This window comes from Lepidochelys olivacea (assembly GCF_965140295.1).
Source record: "Lepidochelys olivacea isolate rLepOli2 genome assembly, chromosome: 4".
Taxonomy (NCBI): Eukaryota; Metazoa; Chordata; order Testudines; family Cheloniidae; genus Lepidochelys; species Lepidochelys olivacea.
The window spans coordinates 122,126,537-122,144,547 of record NC_140414.1 but is presented as its reverse complement, the minus strand read 5'-3'; the positions used below and the strand labels follow the sequence as shown (position 1 = coordinate 122,144,547).

General features: G+C 46.0%; 1 protein-coding gene and 1 long non-coding RNA gene across 3 annotated transcripts in view; one reads left to right on the top strand and one right to left on the bottom strand.

Annotated features, from left to right (window-relative positions):
* SLC2A9 (solute carrier family 2 member 9) overlaps positions 1-10,987 on the bottom strand; it is a 180,167-nt gene extending 169,180 nt beyond the window's left edge. The window contains exon 1 of one of the 2 annotated variants that reach the window (XM_084625976.1): positions 10,910-10,987. In XM_084625976.1, coding sequence (XP_084482102.1) covers positions 10,910-10,972 — 63 coding nt within the window. In that variant the 5' untranslated portion in view covers positions 10,973-10,987. Of the gene's footprint in view, positions 1-5,768; positions 6,100-10,909 lie in introns of those variants that run through there. The other variant, XM_084625977.1, reaches the window with a different exon arrangement.
* Positions 6,237-14,541, top strand: LOC311519470. Its single transcript, XR_014711284.1, has 4 exons — positions 6,237-6,395; positions 8,620-8,700; positions 13,112-13,261; positions 14,157-14,541. It is a non-coding gene; the product is annotated as an uncharacterized lncRNA (long non-coding RNA).
* The last annotated feature ends 3,470 nt before the right edge of the window (positions 14,542-18,011 follow it).

Genomic DNA, 18,011 nt, shown 5'->3' with positions numbered 1-18,011 from the left:
GGATTCAATGCTGAGGCTGCTGGAGAATCAAACTAATATGCTCCAGCGTATGGTTGAGCTGCAGCAAAGGCAGCTGGAGCACAGACCACCGCTACAGCCCCTATGGTAACCAACCGCCCTCCCCCCCAAGTTCCATAGCCTCCTCACCCAGACACCCAAGAACACGGTAGGGGGACCTCCGGCCACCCAGCCACTCCACCCCAGAGGATTGCCCAAGCAACAGAAGGCTGGCATTCAATAAGTTTTAAAGTGCTGTGTGGCCTTGTCCTTCCCACGTCCGCCACCCCTCCCGGTGCTTCTCTCCTCCACCACCCCTCCCGGGCTACCTTGGCAGTTATCCCCCTACTTGTGTGATGAATTAATAAAGAATGCACGAACGTGAAGCAACAACGATTTATTGCCTCAAGCGGTGATCAAAGGAACGAGGGGAGGGTGGATAGCTTACAGGGAAGGAGAGTGAACCAAGGGGCGGGAGAGTTTCATCAAGAAGAAACAAACAGAACTTTCACACTGTAGCTTTGCCAGCCATGAAAATGGTTTTCAAAGCTTCTCTGATGCACACCGCACCCTCCTGTGCTCTTCTAACTGCCCTGGTGTCTGGCTGCGTGTAACCAGCGGCCAGGCAATTTGCCTCAACCTCCCACTTCACCATAAACATCTCCCCCCTTACTCGCCAGCTTGGTGCTCCGGTGTCAAGATAGGGAATGGGTTCCGTCTATGGCCCCACCACAGTTAGGGAATCCCATTGCAGCAAAGCCATCCACTATGACCTGCACATTTCCCAGGGTCACTACCCTTGATATCAGCAGCTCAGTAATAGTGTTGGCTACTTGCATCACAGCAGCCCCCACAGCAGATTTGCCCACTCCAAACTGATTCCCGACTCACCGGTAGCTGTCTGGCATTGCAAGCTTCCACAGGACTATTGCCACTCGCTTCTCAACTGTGAGTGCTGCGCTCATCTTGGTGTTCATGCACTTCAGGGCAGGGGAAAGCAAGTCACAAAGTTCCATGAAAGTGCCCTTATGCATCCGAAAGTTTAGCGGCCACTGGGAATCGTCCCAGACCTGCAACACTATGAGGTCCCACCAGTCTGTGCTTGTTTCCCAGGCCCAAAATCGGCATTCCACTGCATGAACCTGCCCTATTAGCACCATGATGCCCACACTGCTAGGGCCTGCGATTTGAGAGAAGTCTGTGTCCATGTCCTCATCACTCTCGTCACCGTGCTGACATAGCCTACTTGCCCGATTTCACTTTGCCAGGTTCTGGTGCTGCATATACTGCTGGATAATGCGTGTGGTGTTTAATGTGCTCCTAATTGCCAAAGTGATCTGAGCAGGCTCCATGCTTGCCGTGTTATGGCGTCTGCACAGAAAAAAGGAACGGAACGATTGTCTGCTGTTGCTCTGACGGGGGGGGGGGGGGCGACATGGCTTACAGGGTTGGCTTACAGGGAATTAAAATCAACAACGGCGGTGACTTTACATCAAGGAGAAACAAAAACAACGGTCACACAGAATGGCCCCCTCAAGGATTGAACTCAAAACCCTGGGTTTTGCAGGCCAATGCTCAACCCACTCAACTATCCCTCCTTCTGGTATTTCAGGCAGGACTGAATGTCCATTAAAGTTTTCAAGATGCCCCTGACAGACCTCACCAAAATGATTGTCGGCCGTTGATTTCACGGAGGGAGGAGCAAATGAATAAAAAACAAATCTGGTGTATTTCTTGTTTTGATCCACTCCACCTATCTTTTACATCTTTTGCTGGCAGCAGAAGGTGCAGTAGGACTGCTAGCCATCCTCATCTCCTGCCTGTCCGGCAGAAGATGGTGCAATAGGACTACTAGCCATCCTCATCTCCTGCCTGCTCACCATAAGATGGTACAATAGGACTGCCTGCAGGACTGAAGAGAATGACCTGGTCGAGTCACTCTTAATTTAGTCCCTGCGCCCATGTCTGCCCAGGCGCTCTGGACCGACCTTACCGAGGCAGCCAGGAGCACCTCAGACACGATGATGATAGTTTTCAGGCCTATTGCACCATCTGCTGCCACAAGGCAATGGGTTGTTGCTGCTGTGTAGCAATGCAGTATCGCATTACTGCAGGCACCCAGGAGAGATACGGTGACAGTGAGCTGAGCGGGCTCCATGCTTGCTGTGGTATGGCGTCTGCACAGGTAACTCAGGAAAAAAGGCGTGAAATGATTGTCTGCTGTTGCTTTCACAGAGGGAGGGAGGGAGAGAGGGCCGGCCGGCCTGACGACATGTACCCAGAACCACCCGCGACAATGTTTTTTGCCCCATCAGGCATTGGGATCTCAACCTAGAATTCCAGTGGGTGGCGGAGACTGTGGGAACTGTGGGATAGCTACAGTTCAACACTCCGGAAATCAATGCTAGCCTCGGTACTGTGGAAGCACTCCGCCGAGTTAATGCGCTTAGAGCATTTTGTGTGGGGACACACACAATCCACTATATAAAAACGATTTCTAAAAAACCAACTTCTATAAATTCAACCTAATTTCATAGTGTAGACATACCCTTTGTGTGCCATGCAACCTCTCTTCTAACCACTATAGGAAGTTCCCCAACACTCAAAATTGCTTGCTCCAGGGTTTTAAAGCAGCATGCTTCACTTTTGTTTGTGACCTGCCTCTCTGCTCCCACTAGTGCAGATTTACTCAAATTTCAGGAAAGCAAGACACAGAAGAAAGCAGAATTAAGTAAGAGCTTTATCAGACAAATGCTTTTGAGAAAAATATTAATTCTAATGGGATCCTAAGCACTTCAAAAGTTCTTTTCCTTATTCCTTACAAACACACTTGGATGATCACTGGGAAAGTAAACTACCACTCCTCACACACTCCTTTGCTTTACACTTAATGCCATCAGTTTCCTTGTATCAGTCAGAGGTCACCATTCAAGGCACAGTTCTGCCTGTACCACACTGATGACACTCCTTTAGGTGACGTTTTAAAAGTGAGTTCAGAACAAAGATCTCTGAACAATCCAGGGGGAGCCTCTCAAAATTCAGGTAACCAAATGTCCCCATTAACACCAAAACTCGCAACAGCATGGCCTACGAGTCATACTGTCCCCTACATATCTTAACATTTTTTTTTACTCACAGCATGTCTCTCTTGTCCAGAAATTAACAGAAGATTTATCCACTAATGAGTGCAACTCTTAAATTCAGTCTTTTATTTTGAATTGCAACATTTGCAGCCCTGTTGTTTAAAGCCTAATTCAAACTTTTAGTTATACAGAGTTACAGTCCATTTCTAAGACTACAATTAAACAGGTTTCAGAGTAACAGCCGTGTTAGTCTGTATTCGCAAAAAGAAAAGGAGTACTTGTGGCACCTTAGAGACTAACCAATTTATTTGAGCATGAGCTTTCGTGAAAAGCTCACGAAAGCTCATACTCAAATAAATTGGTTAGTCTCTAAGGTGCCACAAGTACTCCTTTTCTTTTTACAATTAAACAGCAAGCTGTAAAATGTAATATTTTACCAGTACGTGGGTGACTTAAAGAGATACTGTCTAGATTTTCAAAAGTGACTAATATAGGTTCCTGGATTTTTGAGACACCTGAAAGGGGCCCAATTTTAAGGAAGTGCTGAGCACCTACTCTCTGAAAGCTTTTCAGGTATCTCAAGATGGGACACTCAAGCCAAGACACCCAAAAATCAAGTCACTTTTTCAAATCTTGACCCATATTTCTTTGCACAAGCTGGCATATTTACATCTTGACTCCTCAGTTTAGTTTGCTCTTTCGGAATCTGGGACAGGAATGAAGTCCAAATCCCCCATTTCTGGTCCTTTTCTTGCTCAGATAGGCTTGTCGATGAGACAAGTGATTTTAGGAAGAAATAAAATGCAGGTCATCTAGTCCAGCCTCTTGTGCTGAGAAAGGATATAGTTCACTTAGACCAGAGGAGGCCAACCTGTAGCTCCGGAGCCACATGCAGCTCTTCCGAAGTTAATATGTGGCTCCTTGTATAGGCACTGACTCTGGGGCTGGAGCGACAGGTGCCAACTCTCCAATGTGCCGGGGGTGCTCACTGCTCAACCCCTGCCTCTGCCACAGGCTCTGCCCCCACTCCACCCCCTCCCCTAAGCCTACAGTGCCCTCGCTCCTTCCCCCTCCCACCCCCCCAGCCTCCTGCACACCACGAAACAGCTGATCAGGAGGTGCGGGGAGGGAGGGGGAGGTGCTGATCAGCGGGGCTGCCAGTGGGTAGGAGGCACTGGGAGCAGGGTGGGGGAAGGTGATGGGGGGGCTGCTGACGTATCACTGTGGCTCTTTGGTAATGTACATTAGTAAATTCTGGCTCCTTCTCAGGCTCAGGCTGGCCACCCCTGACTTAGACCATCCCTGACAGATGACTGTCCAACCTGTTCTTAGAAACCTCCAACTACTAGGGGCATGTCTACACTTGCGAGTTAGAGAGCATTAAAGCAGCCCCGGGAGCCCTAGCTCACTATCCGTCCACACTGGCAAGGCACATAGAGCGCTCTGACTCCACGGCTAGAGAGCTCCTGGTACTCCACCTCGACGAGAAGATTAACAGTTGCTGCGCATTAGTTGAAATGCCCGGGCATCAGTGTAAACGAGGAGTTGCATTTACTGCCCTCTAATCAACCTCCGGAAATATCCCATAATCCCCTTAAGTCAAGTGGCCACTCTTCTCATTGTTTTGAACTCGCTGTAGGAATGCAGATATGCCCTTTGAAAGCTCTGTTTCTGACAGCTGGCTGCTTATCTGCTCCGAGACAAAGCAACCATTACTGTAGAATGCTGTGTACGAGAGAGGCGGCAGGAGGAGGAGGGGTCTGCTGCTGTCTGAACTTACAAGACAGCAAGCTGACATGCTCTTAGCCCCCCAAAAACCCACTCTCTCTCCCCCCACATACACATAACAAATGACCTGTCACACTCCACCCCACCCCATTTGAAAAGCACGTTGCAGCCACTTACATGCTGGGATAGCTACCACCATGCACTGCTCTCTGTGGCCATTGCAAGAGCTACTAATGTGGCCACGCCAGCGTGCTTGCAGCTGTCAGTGTGGACAGCTTACAGCACTTTCCCTACTGTGCTGCGAAGGCTGATTTAACTCAACGCGCTCTACATCTGCAAGTGTGGCCCTGCCTTAGGATTCCACAACCTCCCTTCGAAGCCTATTCCAAAGTTGCTGAAGTAGCAGTCTTTGTCTTGCACCTGTAAAGGTCATTCTCCTTATCTTCAGTAATGGTGACAACAGTTCACTCCCTTCCCCCACGTACCTCTGTGTGGTACTCTGCTAATGGCAGTATTTTTAGCTGTGTAGTTTCACAGCTGTGTATCAGACAGCGTCTCTCTACTAAAACAACAGCACCACAACTTTCCTAAAAGAGAAAGAAGGTGGGTTTTTTGCTCCACTCTCCCAGTTACCTGTGCCAGGTACCGTGCATCCCTACTCACTTGTTCCACCAAGATGGAACAAAAAAAAAATCCCTTTTTGTCCCTCCCCGTTTATTTTTGTCTTTCTTTCAGACACAAGAGACTTGGTTCCAGTTGCCCTCTGGTCATGGTACAATTTGCACGGTGTTGGCGGATAAAGTCCATGACAATCCTACGCCATGTCTGGTCTTTCCACTAAACTACTTAGTTGAGCCACACAATGGAAATGCAAACGCAGCTCCTCGGGGTGAGGCTGGCTCGTTTCATGCTCCCAGCCCGGCACGAATTACCGTTAAGCAGCCACGTGGTGCTACTTACGTTGTTCCCTCTCCGGCCGGTCCCCTGGAGCAGGGGCGCCGAGTTGGCCATTTCCGGGTGAGGTGGGGGCCTGGGCTGCCGCCTGAGCCCAGCTGTCGGCCAGCCGGCGGCCGGGCCCTGCGCGCGGTGGGCAAAGCGGCCGCGGGGAAGGGGCCGCCCGCGCGCCGAGCTCTGCGCGCTTTCCGCCGGGTCGCTCCGCCGAGCCGCACATGGGGAAACGGAGCGCGTTGGGCAACCGTGCAAACGCAGCTCCCCGGGGCCAGCCGGACTCGCTCTGGTTTCATTTCCCAAAGCCGGCCGAAATTACCGTTAGCAGCCACGTGGCGCTGCTTGCGTCTTCCTCTCCGCAGCGGGTGCTGGGGGCGTTACACTGGCCGTCTTCGGGGGCGGTCTGGGCCCGTGGCGCCGCCTTCGCCCAGCTCTCTGCGCGGCGAGCCAGCCACTCCGTGCGCACGTGCAGCGGGCGTGCCGGAGCAGCCCTGCAGGGCGGCTGCCGGAGGACAGCGGGGAGAGGAAACCCGCGGAGCGGCCGCAGCTGCGCCTGGGGGGCGGGAGGGTGGCCGGGCAGCCCGGGGCTAGCACGCTGCAAAGTCCGGCAGCGGGGAGGTGGCCCCTGCGGGAGCCGGGGTGAGTTCAGTGCGCGGCGCTGTCCGCCGCTTGCGCGTGTTGAAATCCCAGCGCGCGCTTGCGGGGCGCCCGCACCACCGCGTTCCTGCGAACCGTGCGGTAGAGGCCCGCCGCGGTGACAGGGTTGTGTCACGGGTTTCCCTGCGCCGGGGCCGCAGCCGCAGGAGCGGGTGTTGGGGACCTGCCACCGGGGGGCGAGACCCGCGCTCTTTCTGCCTGATTTTTTTTTTTCAACGACCGATGACCCCTGCAGATGGCGTTCCCCTGTGAAGGCGCATTTGAGTCGGGGACAGGTCCGTGTCTCCCCGCGCCAGTGCGGATCTAGGAGCAATCAAGGGGAAGTTCAATACCTCAGTGAAACCAGCTGGTTCCGTTCTCGCCATTGCCTGGCTCTGCCCTGCATAGAACAGGACAGTCCCTGCAGTTGTCCTTTGTTATCCATACAGAATAGGAACAGTGTTATCACATGCAAAAACATGTAATCAGCTGTCCTGCCTTGAGTGCAGGGGACTGGACTAGGTGACCTCTGGGGGGCCCTTCCAGTCCTGTGATTCTATGTGACCTGCATTATATGACTACACTCTGTCCTACTCAGTTGCTCCATTTCTGTTGCCCCCAGAGTCACTGCAGTAATTACAAGCAATTTCACCTCTAAGAGACATATAACCCTTGATATTTGGTACTTGCATGGTGGTCTGTAATTGTCAGAGGTCTTAGTGAGGAATTACAGAGGTCAGATTTGTAGGGTGATATTGTACCACCATATAGCAGTAAGTGTCTTTCCTTCTGTAAAGTAGAAACTTGGTGCAGTTACTCTGTGGACCTTTAAGGATATATTTTAGCTGTTGTGTTTTTTTTTATTGGCATCACACTTTGAGATAGGAACATAGTGGATTTTGGTTTATAATACAACAAAATTATTAAACTTTAGTCAGATGTAAGCAAGATAGGGGAAAGCTTTGTAACTATGAAAATAGTTAAATACTGGAATTGGTTACCTAGAGAGATTGAAGAATCACTATCATTTAACGTTTTTAAGGTTAGACAAACATCTGGCAGGGATGGTCCAGGTACGCTTAATCCCGCCTCAACATGGGTGGGGGATGGACTCAATGACTTTTTGAGCCCTCCATTTCTGCCATTCTGTGGTGCACAGCTACCATGATTGCATGTGCCTGTTAATTGATTGCATGCACCTTTGGCTCAGTGGTCATTTTAAACATGGTGGTATATGCAAATTAGCCATGAAATTGCATGTCCATCTTTTTTAGTTCTTAAATATTAAGTCAGTATGTCCCCCTAGCAGGGATTTGCAGATTACAAGACTATCCACATACGAAGAAACAACCATTGTTGAACAGTCAGCTTTGTTAGAAGTTTACAAGTGCTTTAGTTAAAATCCAAACACTCCAGTCCATCTAAACTAGCAATTAATTGCTTTGAAACTATATAATCTCATACTATTGATGTGGTGCACCAGATTGTGTGAAGTACATTCACTGTGGGTGCAATCCTGCTGTCCATACACCATTCTTACTTGGGAAAGATGCCTGTTAGAATGCAATGGGAGTTCTGCCCAACTAAGGCCTACGGGCTTTCATCCAGTGCACTACATTTCCAGTTGGCAGGTCACAGAAAGAGTGACATGGAACAAGCTTCAGTTGTACCGAGAATTTTGAGACTTTAACTATGCTGCAGTTAAATGTTTTCACCAGCCTTCAGGCAAACAGACATGACACACCTACAGTAGTATTATATAACGGATCGTAGTTAGACATGTGAGCAGGGAAAAACTCAAGTCGGAACTACTGCTTTTTTAATGTGTCCACCCTAAACCAGTAGATTATGAATTTGGAAGAGTTTTATGGAAGTCACCTAGTCAACAATAATGTTCCCTTGGCAATAATGAAAAGTATGTTTTGGAATGGTTCCCAACCACGTGCACTTATTAGTGCCATAAATCTGTACTGATTCCACTTCTGACAGACTATACAGCTGCAGTCGCTCATTTCATAACTAACAAAAATGCCTAGCTTGTTGTGGCAAAGTATTGTGAATGTGAAAGGAGCTATAATGTGGAAACTTTTGATGTTTCCTGGATTGTTCTGAAACCAGGACGTGGCTCGTGGGATTTGATTTTTCCATTGACGTACCTTGTGTACTCATTGATACCTGAGTGTAAATGTTGTCATTATTTATAACATATTACATTTGCTTTGCACAGGGGTTAGCAATGATGCAAGATTCAAATCAGTGGAGAATCTGGCCTTTGGAGTAGGAGAATTCCTTTTTAGGATAGAAAGAAGTAAGCAAATACCCTGATATTCTTTTCTGGTTCATTTAATTCACAAGTTTTACATTCTTACTTGCAAAAACAGCAGTGCTGGTGCAATCTGACACCCACCCACCCTATATGTATTTCTCATTTAAACACTGCTTCCTCCTGCCCCAATCCCCTTGTCCCAGCCAGACATACACTCCTCAACTTTGGAATGTGTGTGAGACACAGGGAAATTTCCTGCGATGTTCCTGAAAGACCTTATTGTATAAGTTTATGTATAATCATGAGCCAGGATTGTATGTTACCTCTCTGGGCAAGGGCGGGGAGATACATCAGTTGTAAGACCCTGGAGTTCAAAAAGACTATATTGAAACTATGCCAGACAAGTATGGACTTCGGGGACAATAAGTGTTAAGTGGATTTCCTGGGGAATCCCTAGGTAGAGGTTAATGAAAATTACGCCATTCCAGTTATGGCGGGGGGGAAAAAAAACTTTTGAAGCTACTCTGAGGAGCGGGTTATTGTCCACTGATTCCCTGTTACAGAAGGTCAAAATCAAAGACCTAAACTGTATAAAGAAACAACTGATGTTCCCCCTTTTGTTCTGGATCTAAGATGGATATGAACTTCTAACCACAGAGAAAACCCAGCAGTGGGTTTTTAAGGACTAAAACAAATTAGAGCCCTTGGTTGCAGTTGGGGTTGACCTGTGGTAAGCTCTTTAGCATGCGTATAGGAATTCTGATTGTTTAGTAAGTTTTCTCTGTAACGCTTTTACTTTAAGAATAAGAGGGCTTGTGTAACCCACACACCTTCTGGATGTGATGTTCTGTCCCATCTAGTGGCACGGAAACAACTTAGAAATAAAATGAGTCTGCTCTACAGCCTTAGCTATTAGTCAGTTGGCTTTTAGCTCAGGTGGTAGAGGCTCATGTACTGAGCTCCAGAGGTCCCAGGTTCAATCCCGCCCGCTGACAACTGGGGTCTGTGGGCATTACACTTTCTTAGAAGGAGCTGTGTGGTAACTTATAACTATGGGCAATACACTGGTCGTAGCCTTTGGAGAGAAAGCAAAGTGCAGACACTGTTCTGTTTAGGCAGCCTGGCTTGTTGGGGATATCACAATATAAATCCAGGGAGCTGTGCAGCCTTAAAACCTTGGTCAGGAGGGAGTGACATGGGTCTCTGTGCAGGACAGGTCATGGCTAGGAGCTGGAAACCTTTAAGTGGATGCCAGTGGTGGACCATGAAGGGGGAAAAACAGTTTCAGGGCAACTGCATCTGTACAAAAATTCATACACACTGTCACAAGCCTTGCCGGGACACACTAAACACTTTTGGCTTCTTATCATTCATAATAGACCATCAGCAACCAAACAAAATACTCTGCCATCCACCTTAATGTATGGCCATCGAATCATCATTCCCTCACACAACTCCCCAGCTCTCCTACTCAAGGACAACTTAGCTTTCTCCCTTCTTGCTGTGAGAGAAGGGTTATGCAACATTTCTAGAAAGTTGACAAACAGGCTCTGGCACAGCAAGGGGAGGAGCAAAACTGAGGGGTTTCCACAGGAAGGGTCCTATCAGCACCTCTCCTTCAAACCTCCTAAAACGTTTAGTTTGCCCCAAGCAGTATTTGAGTTGCTACCATTATACAGATTTTGGAACAACCCAGAGTTCAGGGTCTCAGTGTGCTAGACACTGTGCAGATATACAGTAAGAGACAGTCCCCATCCCAGAAAGCTTACAGTCTGAATAGATAAGACCAACAGAGGGTGAAAGATATCCCAGAAACTGAACTCCAGTCCCATAAATCCCATGACTGTACCTGAACCACAGGACTCTTCTTCCACCTCAAAGAAATCGTAAAGCAATTAGGCCCAGATTTGTAAAGATATTTAGGCACTTCTGCACTCACCATTTCAATGCCTAAATTATTTAGGAGCTTAAATCTCATGATCAGAAAGGGATTTAGGCTCTTAAGACAGACTGTCAATGGAATTTTGGCTCTTAAGTGCCTAAATCCCTTTCTAAAAATGAGATTTAGGTGCCTAAATAATTAAATGTTGCAACTCTGAGCGCTGCAATGCCTAAATACCTTTACAGATCTGAGCATTAGTGATAGTAGTCTGCTCGTTGTCAATTGTCTTCTGTATCTTTACTCCCAAAGTGAATGTTTGTCTTGATAAAAGATTTAGGAGGAAGAGGTGGGGGGGGAAAAACAACTCACCACTTTCTTTTTCTCTGGCTGTTTTTCTTTAATCTCACCATTGCTTTTCTCTTTATTCTCCATTCTGTTGTCGTCTTGTTAATCTGTTAATAGTGGGGGGGGAGATTTATTATAATTACTGTACATTTGTATAGTGTGGCACCTTTAATCTGAAATCACTTTAAAAAAAAAACAAACACATACACACACCATAGTGCCTGATCCAGCAAGCACCTGAGAAAACCTTATTTCATGTTGATAAATTGGGGAGGGTCTGGAGAATAGCCATGAGAATGATTAAAGGGTTGGAAAATATGCCTTATACTAGATTCAAGAAGCTCAGTCTGTTTCACTTAAAGAGAATTTTAAGGAGTGACTTGATCACATTCCACCTACGTACATGGAGAACAAATATTTGATAATGGACTCTTCAGTCTAGCAGACAAAGATATAATGAGATCCAATGTATGGAAGGTTAAGTTAGACAAATTCAGATGGGAAATAAGGCATAATTTTTTTAAACAGTAAGGGTAATTAATTACTGGAACAATTTACCAAAGGTAATGGTAGATTCTCCTTCAGTAGAATATTTTTAATCAAGTTTACATTTTTTTTCCAAAAGGTATGCTCTAGTTCAAAGACTAATTAATTTAAAGGAAGTTCAGTGGTGTCTGTTATACAGAAGGTCAGACTAGATGATCACAATGGTCCCTTTGTTACTCAGGGTTCTCTCAACCCTAACTTCAGGGTAACTATGCTCTTTGTGAGACAGTGTTAGGAACAAATCAAAGGGGGACAAAGCACATCCATCTGATTAAAGATTGGCATAAACCTAAAGTGCTTTCATCCAAACTTACTATTTTATTAGCTCTCAAGCACACACAGAGACGCAAAAGGTTAGAGCACCCCAACCACTAGTTACCCATGGTCTGGAGGGGTCTCGAGTGTTCAAACAACAAGGTTCAAGTGGTCAGCTATCCACCTGTCACTGGGGATTCCAAGAGATGTCGAGAAGGTCAAATTCAAATTATTCAGACCTATCTACCCCTTTTATGTTAGTAACTGCAATAATTACATTAACATGTCAATCAAAGAAAAAACATTAAGCAAGCACTTTTAAAACCATTAGTCCTGCAGCTGTACTTCCACACAACAGTCCAAAGATATAGCTAGACTTTCTGTTTTTTGTTTGTTTGTTTGTTTGTTTTTTTAAAAGACAGACTTCAGCAGTTTCATAGAAAGCTTTGACAAGGACGGCAGCAGGGTCATGGTCACTTCTGGTGCACATCCCCTTCCCCTCCTGGCCTGCCTAGTTGTGCTAAGGCTGCTACAAAAGCCTACTAGCATAGCTGCTTTTGGCAATAAATATGGCAATTGGTATAGCAGTTACTGGTGGTGGCCTGGGCATTTTGCTGCGCTGCCAACGTCTCCCCTGACACTTTCTAGCCTTGGAATCTATGAAACTACTCCTGGGAGTAGTCCTACTGACTTGAGTTACTCATCTCAGTCCAGTTCAGGAAAACATCTCTACTAAAGACAGCACTGAATTGACTGAAGTCACTGGGGCTTAAGCATACGTTTAAAGTTAAGCACATGTGCTTAAGTGGTGTGCTAAATAGGATGAACTTAAGCACATGCTTAAGTACTTAACTGAATCAGGGTCTTTTCTCCTTTAAAATTGTAAGGGCAGGGACTGTGTTTTACTATATGTTCGCACAGTACCCAGTGCAACGGGTTTCTGGCCTAGTTGGGACCTCTAGGCACTACTATTAACAAATAAAGAGCAGCAGCAGGAGGTGGTTCAGGCCCTAATGAAAAAGTTGTGGACAAGGATCATTTCATCAACTTCTAGAGTAGAAAGCAGCGGCTGTTCAGCAATGCACAGCAAAACACACTGCAGGATTTTCAGACAGAATACCCATTGAAACCACAGGAGGAATTTAGGTAGCTAGATGAAATTACAATATTAGTGTTGGGTTGTAGCCAGGATACTAGGCTTAGTACCCCACAGCTAATCACTCATCTTTGCTGACCAGCTCATCAAGACGACACTACCTCCAACAGCAGTGTCTTATAATACCATGCTGGGGCATTAGATCAAAACTGACACAGGGAAGAATAGTAAATAAGTAATGCTCTAAGTTTTTTATTAATTCTTGTTCTGAGATACCCAAATCATTATGTGTTTTAACGTTACACATTTTAGCTCCTGTTTATTTGCAGGCTAACAATTACTAGTGGGAGTTTCAGAGAAAGGAAGGATGATCTGGTGGTTAGGGATGTTCCAGGGACTCAGAAGACCTAGGTTCAATTCCTTGGTCTCCTACAGACTTCCTGTATGATCTCGAGTAAGGCGTTGTCTACACTAACAAGGTAAGTTGATCTAAGTTATGATAGTTATGTAAGTTACTTAACTGAGGTCAATGTAGCTTAGATCAACTTACAGTGGTGTCTACACCGCCCTATGTCGGGGGGGGACACACTCTCCCATAGACTTATCACGTCTACACCAGACCCGCTAAATCGACACTGCTGCATTGATTGCAGCACCACCACTTTAGCCCGTAGTGAAGAAAAAGCCCTGAGTCGCTCAGGCTCTCTCTTCCTCAGCTCCCCATCTGTAACATGGGGATAATAGCACTTCCCATCTCACATTTGTGTATTCTTGCAGCACCCCTAACAGATTGGGAGGTGCACAGATACTACAGTAATGGGACCATGTAAGTGCCCATGATACTTACGGTTTCCAACCCCAGTACTGTAAACATTTAAACTGATGCAAGTCTGCAGAATATAACTGTTGGATTCTGGATTTCTTATTAAATTTAGCCCATGTTTATTGAAGTTTGGCTCAGGATTGGTCTCAGCTGGGGCTTAAGTAAACAATTTATGGTTTGAAGTGAAAGCCACATGATAGGGCTTGTGTTTTACTATGGCATTTACAGTATAAGAAGAAGTAAGCGTTGTGATAAACTTAGATCCTCATGACGGTGCTTCAGGCAAATTTAATTACAGCTGAAATTTCAACTCAGCATCAGCAAGCAAGTAAATGTATTCCTGAATATGCAAAAGTGCTATGATGACGATAAATCATAGACCAAAATAAAGTGTTGCCAAGATGGATTCCCAGGCAGTTTACATGACCAGAATATTCCAAGGTAGAAATTTTCTACTTATGCCACAAGCACTTTCTTTCTTGTTAGCTGTTTACTCAAACAAACAAACAAAAACACACATAGTGAACTGAACCCTTCTTGGACTTCTACAGGGCCTGAGCACCCACAGTTAGAATGGAAGTCAATATGAGGGTCTCAGTAACTCTGAAAATGAAGCCCCTGGCATTCTATGAAGCAAGATGCTGCAAGTCTCCTATGAGTTCCCTGGAATCATACATGACAGCACTCAACATCTCGCATGACCTGGTTGACTTGAATGGGGAGGGGGACGGAATGTTAATCATGTGAGTAAAGCCAACAGGAACAGGGTCCATACATCTAGCCTTTTGTTAAACCTGAATGAAAGGTTTTTAATTTTTTTTTATGTGAAGGAGGTCAAAGGCTGAGATTTGTACTTTTTGTTGTTAACCATTTCATTCATCATTTGTACATATAAATTTTTAATCTCTCCTGGACGCTCAGGTGGATTACACTAGAGAAAACATTTATTTTAAGAGAGGACTCTTTATTTTATTCCAAATGACATAATGATTGTATAATTATGATGTAATTTTTGTGCTTTGTCACAGCAGTGGAAGATTATCCTTCCCCCAGAATATTCAGTCATTGTGCTGAGATCTGAAATCTAAGAAAAGGGAAAAGCTCTTTTTTTTAAATTAATCTGATGGCCAGAATTTTACTCTGTATTATGATAGTAGTATTAATGAGGTCATTTTAAGACAGCTACTTAGCTCACGTTTATTTGTAGGCTGTACCTACTAGCATATAAAGATAATCTTGTTGCATATGAGGTTGAGTTAGATCATGAAAAAACAGATTTGAACATGCATATATATATAGCTCAATTTTAGTTTGCTGTTGCTGCTGGTGGTAGGGGCCATAGTATTCCATATTTGAACCACTGCTGAGTAATCATGCAAAGGTTTGAGATCCCCAAGAGTCTGGTGAATTTGAAGCAACAATAGCATATCCATGATTTCTTTTCCTTCTGGTAAGAATTTCAGTCAGTCAGGGGAGAAGCAATTAAAAATGACCAGTCACATCACCAACAGCAAATACTCGAATCGTAAGTTCCTGAAATACACATAGTTTTAAAATTCATTTAAATCAAGAAAGTAAATTGCCTAGGGTGTCCCCACAAAGACACTTTACAAGTTAAGGATCATTTATGGCAGGGGTGGGCAAACTCCGGCCTGGGAGCTGCATCTGGCCCACCAGACGTTTTAATCCGACCCTCAAGCTCCCGACGAGGAGCCAGGACCAGGGCTTGCCCCGCTCCCTGAGGCTCCTGGAAGCAGCAGCATGTCCCCCCTCCAGGTCCTATGTGTAGGGGCAGCCAGGGGGTTCCGCATGCTGCCCCCTCATCTCCCACTGGCCGGGAACCAAGGCCAATGGGAGCTGCAGGGGCAGTGCCTGCAGACAGGGCAGCGTGCAGAGCCGCCTGGCTGTGCCTCCACAAAGGAGCCAGAGGGGGGACATGCTGCTGTTTCTGGGAGCTGCTTGAGGTAGGTGCCATCCCGAGCCTGCACCCCAGACCCCCTCCTGCTCCTCAAGGCCCTGCCCCAGCCCTGATCACCCTCTGGCCGTCTGAACCCCTTAGTCCCAGCCTGGAGCACCCTCCTGCACCCACAACCCCTCATCCCCAGTTCCACCCCAGAGCCCGCACTCCCAGCTGGAGCCCTCATCCCCTCCCACACCTCAACCCCCGCCACAGCCTGGAGCCCCCTCCCACACCCTGAACTCCTCATTTGTGGCCCCACCCCAGAGCCTGAACCCCCCAGCTGGAGCCCACACCCCAACCCCCAATTTTGTGAGCATTCATGGCCCACCATACAATTTCCATACCCAGATGTGGCCCTTGGGCCAAAAAGTTTACCTACCCCTGATTTATGGCATAATGGCCACAACTTTTTTTAAACAAACATGTGAATGTAAACAAATTAAGGAGGGACATGAACATAGGCTTGCAGCAAAATGTGGTTGTAGCTAATCAGCCTAAGCATGAACCACCCCTTTGTCCTGATTGACAGACCCCAAAATCAAAATGGCTACCTGGCTAGAGATACCATCAGGCCCATCCAGCCCTAGACATGTGGCTTTCACCAAGCCACACTTCACTCCTACCAAAGAGAGTTAGAGCCACTGCTGGAACAGACACCAGGAAGTCTCAGCCTCTGAGCCTTTCAGTCCCTGCTACACATGGATCCCAGCTGTGGGAAATACATACCCCTCCCTACTTTTCATGCCTGTGCAAACAGCTGAATAAATTTACCCTGCTGCTGCAAAGGCTACATCTACCCCCAAAGTTGTGACATGATGTTGAGGAAGATCCTCAACCTGAACGGAATTCTGGCTTCGCTTGAAGAGTAAAGGAAACAATAGTTAGCATCACAACAACAAAGAGCAATTATACACCAATATAATTTTCCAAGGAACAGAACCAACTGCTTGGCCTAATCCCTGGCTGCCAGTGCACAGGCAGATGTAAAGGAAAAAACTTTCTGCAGTAGCATAAGAGTCTGAATGACCCTTTGTTCCCTCCCTGAGCCCAGCCTAAGTGTGTGCAGAAGGATGCAGCTTCCTCCCTCCCTTGTGACCAATAAAGAGGGCTCTTCAGAGCTAGATGGTGTGATTGGTCTGGAGGGCGTCTCTACAAGGAAAGCCCCAGAAAACCCAGTCCAGCCACAGCTCCACCACCATGTGGGTCTGTGTCGAGGGCAGCAGAGGTTAAGGGGAGAATGAGTGAGCTGAAATAGTTATGAGTACCAAAAACATTAGCAGGCTCACAAATGGTTCACAAACCAAAACAGAAAAACCACATTTTTGTCTGACAAGCATTATTTGACTAACTCTCCTCTAAAAGCACTTTTCCACTTCCTCTGCATTTAGAAGTACAAGAATGCCCAGCCAAAGCATGTTACACACTCACCAGGAAAAAGCATTTTGCCATCACCTCTGTGCTGGCTTTTAGCCTGATCTTGGCTTGCTTTTAGTTTTTATTTTAAAAAAGTTAAGTTATTGTGCTTTAAATGTTTGATATGCAGCTTTGTAACTTGAATATGGACAATCCGTAAAAATGCAGGGTTGCTGTAGCCGTGTTGGTCCCAGGATATTAGAAAGACAAGGTGGGTGAGGTAATATTTTTTATTGGACCAACTTTTGTTGGTGAGAGAGACAAGCTTTCCAGCCACGCCGAGCTTTTCTTCAGGTGTGGAAAATGAACTCTCAGCGTCACAGCAAAGCGCAAGGTGGAACCAATTGCTATTTATGCTAAACTTCTGCACAGATGTTACTGCACACTTTAATTTATTGCGGGTGGGGGGTAGGCTTAGAGGAAGGTTGCACTTTCTGAAGCATCTGCTACTAGACATTGGCAGATAAGATAGTGAACATATTGATCCTGTATAGTGATTCCTATGTTCCCATCATAGACCTTGGGCCTCTCTCTCTCTGTCTGAAAATAAAATGTAATAGCTTTGATTCTTTTAATGGAAAAATAATTACCCAAAGAAACTGTTGAAAAAGCATGTGAATTATGGAACTTCTTCAAAATACATTTGTGATACAGCAAAAGGTCTTAATGAGTACATCTATTTATGCAAGAGGCTGCTAAGTCATCTCTTACTGAGGCATCCACATGCTGCATTTATAAACACCACGTGACACTGCACCCCATATTCTTCATAGTGATATTATTATGATATGATTATGGGAGAATTATGATGCATTTTGTACAAGGTGGGGCGTGTAAGGTGTCATTGGAAAAGTTACTTGCTGAATATGATTATCCTATTCATATGCATGTATCACTTTTGTATCTGAAGTTATCAATATTGACTGTGTATCTGTATTTCACATGTAGTCACGTGGGGAAATGAAGAACAACAGATGTCACTCCCCACCTTATACAGCTTTAGCATATGGTGGGAACGGGAAGTCTTTGTTCC